Here is a 10389-nt window from a genome sequence, read left to right as displayed (position 1 = left end):
CATTTGAATTGTCACGTGATAATGTCTATTGAAAGAAGCAGGTGCTCTGCTTACTCGGATGATCTACGATGGAGGATCGTGTGGCATAAGTTGGCTTTAGGGATGGATGATAAATCCACCGCTTCCAATCTCTGCGTAGACCCTTCAACTGTGTTTAGAATCATGAAACGGTTCAATGCAAGTGGCGGTAGTGTAAGTAAGAAAGAATATCCAAAGGACTGCCGAGTGTTAAAGCTAACCAAGCCTGTGGAAGCAGTTATATTAAACATGTTGATGCATAAGCCAGGTGCGTATTTGAGGGAAGTACAGGAAGAATTAAGTCGTGTGTATGGTGTCAATGTACACCAGTCTACGTTGTGTCAGTTTTTAAAGAAGAGTGGATTTACCAGACAGAAAATGAAGATTGTAGCTGCCAGGCAAGATAAACATTTAAGGGAAACATTTGCAGTAGATGTAAGTTTGTATGATTCAAGTATGTTGGTGTTTGTGGATGAAACTGGTACAGATATGAGGGATAGTTTAAGGAAATATGGATACAGTGTCAGGGGTAAACCGATCACTTCACACAAACTTACATGTCGTGGTCAACGTGTATCAGCCATTGTAGCGATGACGACCACTGGTATTCTGGATTACAAACTTACTAAGGACACAGTAGATTCCGATGAATTCAAGGACTTCATTGAAGGTTTACTTCCGATGCTGATGAATTTCAATGGAACAAATCCAAATAGCATTGTTATTATGGATAATTGTGCAATTCACCATTGTAGTGATGTTACAGGATTGTTGAGAGAAGTTGGGGTTATGGTACACTTTCTGCCACCATATTCTCCTGACTATAACCCCATAGAAGAGGCTTTCTCTAAAGTCAAGACCGTTTTGAAATGTATGGAGAGTACATTGCATAGTGGTGTTGTTGACCTAGAGACATGCATAGCTGCAGCTATTGCTTCTGTCACTCCTGATGATTGTCAACAATATGTACATCATTGCCAGATTTATGGATAACTGATTTTTTAATCATAGTTAGATAAGGCATTGTATTTAGTATCTAGCTAAGTTTTTGAAATAACTTTTGTTGAAAAGTAAGTGCAACACCATTATAACACAAAACTAATAGTAACAAACAGTATACAGCTAACTAATGGTTGCTGTTCATGACAAGTAGAAGTGAATCGAAATTTATAATCTGATCAGTATAATGTAAGTCTACAATAACCTCAATGAGTCCATAATCTTCCCTTTCTGCTCTAGGAATTCTTCCTCACTTAGAATACCATCATCAAACATCTTGTGTAAATACCGTAATTGCTCATAGTGCTTCATTCTGACATCTGCCAATCGAGATGGGGAAATTGCGGCTACAGATGTGGCGGTGGAAATGGTCACTGTTGGTTGAGTGGCAGCTGTGGTACATGCCGCAACAGATGAATTATGTACAGCAACATGCTGTGATGTTGAAGGCGATCCTGTGAATGCCTGTGCCATTGCTTTAGCAGCGTCTACTACAACATCATGTAATGACTCTCGCTTTGCACGTTTGGGCACTGTACCTGTGATCATTGGTACATTAGGTGGCTCCTCTGTTGACTCGTGGACACCATTAGCAATCATTCTTGCCCATAACCTCAGTTTTGGCAGTTCCATTTCCTTGTGCTTCATCTTCAAATCTTCAAAAATATCGCTCACTTCCTCTTCATGTCGATCTCTCTTAGATGGTACACGTTTGTTATTATTGTTACCTGTTGACTCCTTAACCACCGACCTTTCACACCACAACTGTATCTCACAATTAGCACCAGTAAACACTTTGTACATCATTTGTACGTCAATATCATCGCATAACCATCGCTTCTGCTTTCCTTCGAAATAGCCAACTGCACTGATTTCGCTGACAGAATGTACATCTGTACAGAATGTCGTAATTATCTTCGTCTTTACCGCAGCTAAATCGACAAATTTCTCTTGAAAATTATGTAGTTGACGAACTATGAATTTTGGAGACTCAGCTGCTGAAGAGGCTGGATTAAAAATCTTCACATTATACTTGTACGTAGCTGTTGCTCTAGGCACAGGACTCTCGGCTTGACGTGAAGCTACTGAACCACCACCATTTAAATTGAAGGTCAGCTGGTTTCCGAGGCTCTGGTTATTTAGGAGTGGCAACAGTTGAAGCGCATTTAAACCCAGAAGATTTGGGAATCCAACTCCCGCACTCCCTGCTTTACCACTGGCTTCTTTCGACATGTTTCGCGCCAATTTCCACGTGATTTTTAAAGGTTACCTTGGCAACTTAGTATTGAGTTTTCGATATCATTGCAAGATTCCGTAAAACCCCTGTATGCAACACAGGAAGTCAATGGAAACGTGAGCTTGTTACGTAATTCGGCATCTTTTCAAAGCAAATGGATCACGTTTTCGGTTTTCGCTTGACGGTTTTTGTTGCAAAGATCGCGCAATCGTCTGTAGCTGTTATTGTCAACCATGTTTACTGCGTAACAAATGACAAGTGAGTGACCTTTATAAAGGAGATAAACTGGTGACTCTGTTATAAATATGGAAGGCGCCTTGATGGAAGGTACGGTAACTCAACCCTGTGTTAAACTAAATTTGCAGTAACTTGTGCATGCACACATTGAGCGAGTGAATCACTATTAATTTTTGCCTCGAGCTTGTAACTTTTACTGAACATAATGTATCGCATTGCTATCAGGTGGTTACCAATGTGCCTGACAACGTCATGCATATTTTAAACTGTAAGCTGACCGGTTAATATGTACACATGGGGCCTATACAGGTTGAGATTTGAACTCAACTATGACGAGTACGAATCTCTGCTTTGTACTGTTGCTTTCACAGTAAATTCTTACAGGTGAAACATAAGCAAACGTTTGGAACAGTGGCTTGGTATGCCCCATGATGTTGGCCGGTTCATGCTGTTGCAGTTGCTTGCACTACTTACCATGACGATTAACAGGTTATTATGGCAACTTTGAGCTCCACAGCTTCTATCCGTGTTGACCTCCTGCAAGTTACTAGTGTTGTCCAAGGTGGATTTTCCCGCACATACTCAAGTGCTTAGGATACTTTCCTCACCAGATTCAAACCTAATAGAGCTCATTCTTAACAAAATGCTGCTCATTTGATACCCAGCTTTTATTTCTCTTGTAATACTGTGTACCCCCAGACACTCAACAAGACTACGGGACCGGCCATAATTGACGCAATAAGATACTAAATATTCGTGAATTATAGTTTAGCTTTTTTCATTGTACCAATGATAGACATGATATCATGCACTCATATTTTCTATAAACGCAAACTGAGTATGTATGCAACAAAATTTAATATTTTATCTTTAAATGTTTAGTGAAACACTTGTTCGTATTCTCCCTATTGTGTTGTGCGTATTGTCAATCTTGCTTTATTTTACAGATTATTAAAACAAGATGCCACAGAACTTGCCAGCTTGAGCAGTCCTAACGTAAGTGTATTTTGTTTGTGATTTTACAATAGATCTTATGCAATCTTGGGGGCATGGTTTTGTAGTATTGATGCAAGAATATTATAGGGATGGGCAATTATCCAATTATCGTGATAATCATGATTATTTAGTTGGCATCGTCTTTTCATTAACTAGTGATAATTAAACTTGGCAATTATCATGTAATAATTGAAATGATAAATTCATGTTAAATAGTTTTGTTAGTAGAATATTTTAGTGTTTTTTGTTACAGTGGTTAAGTGTACAACAATCGTGATAATTGTGATAATGGCTCATGACAATAATCGTATGACAGAAATGTCAATACCTCCCATCCCTAGAATACTATAGTCTAACTTCTCGGATGTTCCCGTAAGGTATTTGTAGCTACAAATACAGATTATTGTACACACGTCAGTACTAATATAATTCCCTACCCTGAGAAATAACCAAGGACCTGCAAGGATCCAGAAATTTTATATATTTCCCTGTGTTACACATTCTATAATTGTATTAGATGCCTCTGCAAGTCAGTGTCTCATCTTACATAGTCATAGCACTTCTGCACCATCGAAGTACCTCACATGACGTCTATCGTCAGGTCTGGACTGGCTGCTCACTGGTTACAGCTGGCATTCTGTATAACAAGCACACTTGTATTGCTTAACTGGAGAAATTTTGTGCAACAATTTTTTCCAGGAAAGATTTTCAGTGAAAGGGTGACAGCTGGCAAGAGCTGCTGGTTACACAAGCAGTTTGACAAATAGCCTTGTGTGCTTCATGTGGTACATGAGAAGTTAAACCTTCTAGTATTTATTAATATTGGTGCATAGTTGGAGGTGTGAAAATGAGCACCCATCAGAATGGACATTGCTAAGCAGTCCAAACCCTCTTTCAGAGTAGGCACTAAATGCTACGGATTATGTGAGGCACAATGATATAGAATATAAGTGATCTGGCCATGCAAGGCAGGATGTTGTGACTTGTAGAGGTAACAGGCATGAATATTGTGAAGTACCAATTGAGTTCTTTGTTTCCAGGTCCACTGCTTATACCACCTCATATTATTTACACATTACCTATCACAATAATAATTATTATTGTTTAATTTATTGTTAGCATTTATATTCCAGGAAGTGAGTAGTCTACGTGATAGATGATGATGGTCTGTTAGTCAGTCAACTTGCTTCAGCACTGATAAACCCCCTGCCTATATTATGGTGAAGAGCCTTAGATGATCTGTAGATGTCCTTATACCAAGAAGCTTAAGGTGGCAATCAAACTACAGCAATTGGTGACTTAATTGTAGATTAGTCAATTACGACATGTAACCGACAATTCCTTTATAGCATATCTAAGTGTGTATTACATGTGTTTATGTACAATGTACTGTAATGATACAATGTAAGGAGTAAAAAACATAATGAAGTGTCCATTTATATGTTGGTATTATTCTTCACTTGTACTGTACAGAGGTGTTTGTGGAGCAGACTAGGGACTAGTTTGCAACACACACTTGAATGTTGCAGTAATATTTACAGTCAGAAGATTTGTGTTCCAAGCATGAAGCTGGCACATCTGGTTGATGTACATGTACTGATAGTACATTTGATAAAATTGTCTCATCACTATTATGTTTACTGTGTTGCAAGCCTTGATTATTGCAAGTGCATCATTTTGAAAGAACCATTGCACCACAGCAGTGAGTGTTATGAAGATGATGTTGACTATAGAGCTGAAACAAACATTCTGTATACTAGTGTGTGGCAATGACCATAATACAACAAGACATCGAGATTGGGAGAATGGGCTGGAGCGCTGTAGCCTTGTGACCTGCTGTCACCTGACCCTCCAAGATTGGGTCATGGTAAATGTGTACCCCAACATCTATGATAAAGCTCAGGCTAGTATATTTGGTAGTATGCTAATTTACTCCATACCAGATGCCCTATATGATCCCTCCTAACTGATATGCTACAGCACAGCCCGTGTCCCACTAACCAGCCATAGTTTGGTACTACAAGTTAGTGGAAAGAAAGAGATGGGGAGGGACCGACCTTTGGTGGGATAAAACGTTTCCAGCACTGCAAACAATTAGTGATACTGCTGTTCCTTTGCTGCCCTGCTATAGCATAGAATGATCCAGGCTGCTACATATGGTACTACCCCAAAACCTGTTGTTGGTTGATACCTTTTAATGAATACCACATGCATAGTGATTAAACTAACCCTATTTAGCTATTTACTGAATAGTGCATAGTGCTCAACACTAGTTCCCATCGACTAATGTTGTTATGGCCACCTTCTAGTAAACCTTCAATTAAACTTGTAATATGCAACAGGTCTGAACAAGTGATAAAAATATACACAACTCAATTGATATGACAAACAAACTTTAATTAGTTATGGAATAAGTTAGAATACACACTATTATAAACCAATTGCATATATTGTGTGTGGTGTCTTCCCATAATCTCCAGAACACCTATCAAGATGACAATTGCTAATAATCATAGAAATAAAAGACCACTAAACACATTACAGAAATTGGACAATCAAAAGTAGCTCCACTAATGACTGCACCAAATTAAAGCAATAAATGCATGTTCCTCACTGTTTTTACATTAGTAGGAACTTTGGCAGTGCATTTCATAAGTCACTGTGTTTCAGGGGCGTAGCTATACCTGATTCTATAATAATATTTGACTAAATTTGTTTGGTTGAGAGTCAAAACATGTGCTGTAATTAATTTGGTGAAACTGCTCAGTACTGGATGTGAAAAGTAATTGATTTATTAGATGTTTAATTTTTTTCCCCGGGATAGATGGACAATGGTAGACTGATGAAAGACAAACAAAAGCTAATTCCTACTGTAGGCCATGGTGCCTGTCTTATACTGCCAGGAGGCAGGAATATTTTAGGAGGATCGTTGTTTACTCAATTTCTCAATGCTGGTTATGAAGTATGCTAAAACGCTCAGTATGTGCAAGTAGAAGAGACAAAAGAGTGAAAACGAAGTACAACATTGGGGCTGGAGGCTAAGTTAGTCCATCTAAGCTTCTGTACTATTCCAGCAGTAGTATCCTAGTCTAATAAGCCGTACAAACAGCAGTGTAGCAGTTACGTTGCTAGGCATAATTTCTTTTAAAGCAAATGTGTAATAAAGAGTCCACAGAGATGGGCTAGCGTTGCTTGTTAAATGGTTTGCATGGGGACAGCCAGACCTTGTGCCAGGGTAATTCAGAAAGCTAGCTACACCCGGCTGTGTTTTGTTGCATATCTCTACACAGTGACATAGCTAACAATGGCTGTAGGCAGGAAAAATACTTGGATAATTAAAGGACTATTTGCCAAACAAATTCACCTATGTATTACACTGCCAAAGTTCTCTACTGTACAGTAGCTTTCAGACCTTTCCCCCCTAGGATTGTGATAATCTCTGTGACAGTTTAGGCCTTGCTCAAAGGGTGGTACTTCACACCTTCCCCCCCTCTAGGATTGTGATGACCTCTGTGACAGTTTAGGCCTTGCTCAAAGGGTGGAATATAATATGTTGGTGGTGGGGGTTGGGTAGGGGGCTTAAATCATTGTCCTTACTGACAAACAAAATACACTTACATCAGGATGAAAATGGAACAAATTACCAGACCACATTACAAACTTAAATTGTACTTATTAAACCATGTACAGTAATGGTAAATAATAAATAATATGTACATTAGGTCAGTTGAACACTTAGTGCTGCATGCAGGGACTAGATATCATACCTTGTATGCATAAAGGACTGCCACATGTGTGTATGGAAATACAGCACCAGGGTGTGATGCACTAGGTGAAGCTGAGTGCTGTATTAGATCTCACAAACCAATCATTAGTAGCCATATAGTGATCAGCTATCCAAACATTCACAAGAAATCCTTTCCCTTAATTTTGCCATTCAAAATGTTATGTTATTTCAACTGATCATCCTTACATATGCATGGATGCATGCATACACATGAGCATGTATATCTCCACTTGGGTGTACTGTAAATGGCAAAAGTTTGGCGAATCAGCATGTGGAGCTGGTTGGTAAATAAAAGTTTGGAAAAATTTACTGTACGGCCAGTATTGAACAGTATTTAAAATAGACTGGGAGAATAAAGTTTGGCAAATTTCCTTTGTTCGCCACATTCGCCAAACTTAAGTCATCACACCAAACTTTCATCGTTTACGGTAATAATTTCTATTAGATGAGAATACTGCAAACAGTAGCAGTGATAGTGAAGATGATCAGCAGACCTCACCAACATTTGAAGCAGACTGTTTTGAAGTAAGCTTGGACTCTACTCAGCCTTCACCAATGACCTGTCCACCTACAGTGCCTTGCCTCCCTGAGCACAATGAGGTGCTCACAGCTAGTGAAAATGAATCATCTGCTGCTGAGTCAGGTTTATTTCAACCAGTTTTACGTTTAAATAAATGGATTTCTGTTTTACTGATCAAAGTAAAAGTCAAGTACAAGCTAAGCGATAGTGTTCTTACAACATTACTCTCAATTCTACAATTGATTTTCACTTTGATATCCCACCCATTACAATACTGCTTTCCAAAAACTGTACAGAATCTTTTTGCATGTGCAGGTGTAAACCAAGTTCCTGAGTTTAAACGATATGCTGTATGTCCAGACTCCAGGTGTTGCAACCTATATGATTGTACATTGTTATCAGAAGCTACTAACATACCAATCTGTGCACGGCAAACTTATAATTCTCACTGCACAGAACATCTTTGCTATGAAAAATTCCTATCTTTTGGGAAAAGCCGACTTGTTCCTTATAAAACCTTTATTTACTTATCACCTATTGTTTGGCTTAAAAAATTTTATTGCACCAAAATATTTGAAGAGCTTCTCAACATTCAACAGAGGTATACATCAGACTGCGGAATCATAAATGATGTGTGGGATGGCAGAGTTTGGAAGTCATTTAATAGAGAAAGTAACCCTGGAGATTACTTTTTTAAGAATGCACATAATATTGCTTTTATTCTCCATGTTGATTGGTTTAAGCCCTTTAAGAATTCTGAATATAAGGTTGGTGGGATTTATATGAACATTTTGAATTTGCCAAGGACAGAACGATACAAGACCAAGTGGACTATGTTGATTGGATTGATTCCTGGACCCAGTGAGCCTAAAGAAAACATTAATTCTTTCCTGGAACCACTTGTTAATGACTTGACTGAATTGTGGGATGGTGTCCAAATACATTATACATTCTGGTGCATCCGTAGTGGTAAGAGGAGCTCTCATTACAGTTTCATGTGACATACCAGCAGCACGAAAAGTTAGCCAGTTCCTTGGTCATAAGGCGAACAAAGGATGCTCACGTTGTGAGTTTGAAGGTGAAAGGGAAAATCCACGGGATGTAACTAGCAGAATGAGTTACTTCACTGTGGTAGAAATAGTGCCTCGGCTAAATGATACTGTTAGGTCACAGGCTGTTGAATTTTTGGGTGCAACAAATGCAACTGAGGTGAAGAAAATACAAAAGAAAAATGGTGTTCGATGGAGTCAGTTGTTAAAATTGACTTACTTTGATATTGTCACAATGACAATGGTTGATCCAATGCACACAGTGTTTTTGGGGATGATAAGGCATGAAACAGATCTGATTTTTCAAGACCCCCTGTTTTGTAAAGAGTCTCAAAGAGTGTTTAGCAGTAGACTAAAATGCTTACGTGTGCCATATGATGTTGGCAGATTGCCTAGTTCATTGGGAGAAAAGTTAGAATTTTCCAACTTGACAGCTGATCAGTGGAAGAACTTTGCTTTGATTTATGCTAAGCCTTGTTTATGGGACTTGTTGCCACCAGACTCATATGAGAGCATCTGTATGCTATGTGATATTGTCCAGCTTATTGTTCAGCCATCACTTACAGATGCAGATATTTCTAGACTTGATTATTTACTTAAATCTCACCATCGGTACTTTGAAAACATTTATGGCAGATTTCAAGTTTCAGTAAATTACCACGTGGCACTTCATATCCCAGACATGATAAGAGATTTTGGGCCCCCTCATGCATTTTGGTACTTTAGTTTTGAAAGAATGAATGGTGTACTGTCTGGTCTTCCAAATAGCAATCGCTACGTTGAATTGGAATTGTTTACCAAGTTTCTGCAAGACATTGATATTGAATCTGTGCTGCCACATGACCCATTGGTAACTAGTTGGCCACACCTGGATGATATTCTGCCGGTTGCAAGGGAGATGTCATCTTCAGTAATACATCCTTCACTGTTAAATATCCGTGTGAAATCTATGTTTGCCACTTCTACACAGGACATGTATGACTTACAACTGTCCATTGATAAAGGAGACACAAATATGTTTGGATTTGAATGGAAAGTTGAATATTTACCCCCTACTAGGTTGGATTTGCAAGTTACCAAAGACTTTTATCTCAAGTTACTCTGCTTCTATGAGCACTTATATGAAGGAAATTCAATAACTGTCATACCACGTATAGATAAGCATGCTCGTTGTTCAGTGAATGGTTTGTCACTCACTTCTGATCTTCACTCGTCAGATCGTAGCAGCAGAGTTAAGGCATACTTTGCTGTTGTTGATTCAGAGCCTGGGTATCCATATTTTGGAATTGTAAGATTCTTTTTCAAATCATTGGTGATAATAAAAGGAAACAGTTTTAATCCCACTGAAACCACAAAATCTCATGATTTGGCTTACGTACAATGGTTTCAGTTCTACAATGGCTCTGATGACCCTTTCTTTCAAATAACAGATGAATTTTATGATGGTGATGAAATTATAAGTCCTAGAAGACTTGTATCTAGATGTGTACTGCTCAAAGCATACAGTAACAGTCCTTACAAGTTTGTTGTTGAATTTCCAGCATAA

At 38.6% G+C, this 10389-nt stretch overlaps 3 protein-coding genes across 3 annotated transcripts; 2 read left to right on the top strand and 1 right to left on the bottom strand.

Annotated features, from left to right (window-relative positions):
* The first annotated feature begins 21 nt into the window (after window positions 1-21).
* LOC136246703 (uncharacterized) lies at window positions 22-1011 on the top strand. The gene has a single exon (XM_066038255.1). The coding sequence runs from the start codon at window positions 22-24 to the stop codon at window positions 1009-1011; it is 990 nt and encodes a 329-aa protein (XP_065894327.1).
* Window positions 1012-1212: 201 nt separating this feature from the next.
* Window positions 1213-2285, bottom strand: LOC136246695 (uncharacterized). The gene is made up of 2 exons (XM_066038245.1): window positions 1557-2285; window positions 1213-1508 (listed from the first exon to the last, which is right to left on the bottom strand). The coding sequence occupies exons 1-2, from the start codon at window positions 2248-2250 to the stop codon at window positions 1213-1215; spliced, it is 990 nt and encodes a 329-aa protein (XP_065894317.1). The 5' UTR covers window positions 2251-2285.
* Window positions 2286-6311: 4026 nt separating this feature from the next.
* Window positions 6312-10389, top strand: LOC136246690 (uncharacterized). The gene is made up of 3 exons (XM_066038232.1): window positions 6312-6441; window positions 7720-7917; window positions 8762-10389. The coding sequence occupies exons 1-3, from the start codon at window positions 6312-6314 to the stop codon at window positions 10387-10389; spliced, it is 1956 nt and encodes a 651-aa protein (XP_065894304.1).

The sequence above is a fragment of the Dysidea avara genome, chromosome 1 (assembly GCF_963678975.1).
Source record: "Dysidea avara chromosome 1, odDysAvar1.4, whole genome shotgun sequence".
Lineage (NCBI taxonomy): Eukaryota > Metazoa > Porifera > Demospongiae > Dictyoceratida > Dysideidae > Dysidea > Dysidea avara.
The sequence above is the reverse complement of the archived record's forward strand: the minus strand, read 5'-3'. Positions and strand labels throughout refer to the sequence as shown.

Coding starts and splice junctions, on each gene's coding strand:
- LOC136246690 (XM_066038232.1), top strand. CDS start 6,312: ATGGACAATGGTAGACTGATGAAAGACAAACAAAAGCTAATTCCTACT. Junction 6,442..7,719: donor TACTCAATTTCTCAATGCTG/GTTATGAAGTAT, acceptor AATTTCTATTAG/ATGAGAATACTGCAAACAGT. Junction 7,918..8,761: donor ATCATCTGCTGCTGAGTCAG/GTTTATTTCAAC, acceptor GTGCATCCGTAG/TGGTAAGAGGAGCTCTCATT.
- LOC136246703 (XM_066038255.1), top strand. CDS start 22: ATGTCTATTGAAAGAAGCAGGTGCTCTGCTTACTCGGATGATCTACGA.
- LOC136246695 (XM_066038245.1), bottom strand. CDS start 2,250: ATGTCGAAAGAAGCCAGTGGTAAAGCAGGGAGTGCGGGAGTTGGATTC. Junction 1,509..1,556: donor TAATGTACCAATGATCACAG/GTACAGTGCCCA, acceptor ATGATGTTGTAG/TAGACGCTGCTAAAGCAATG.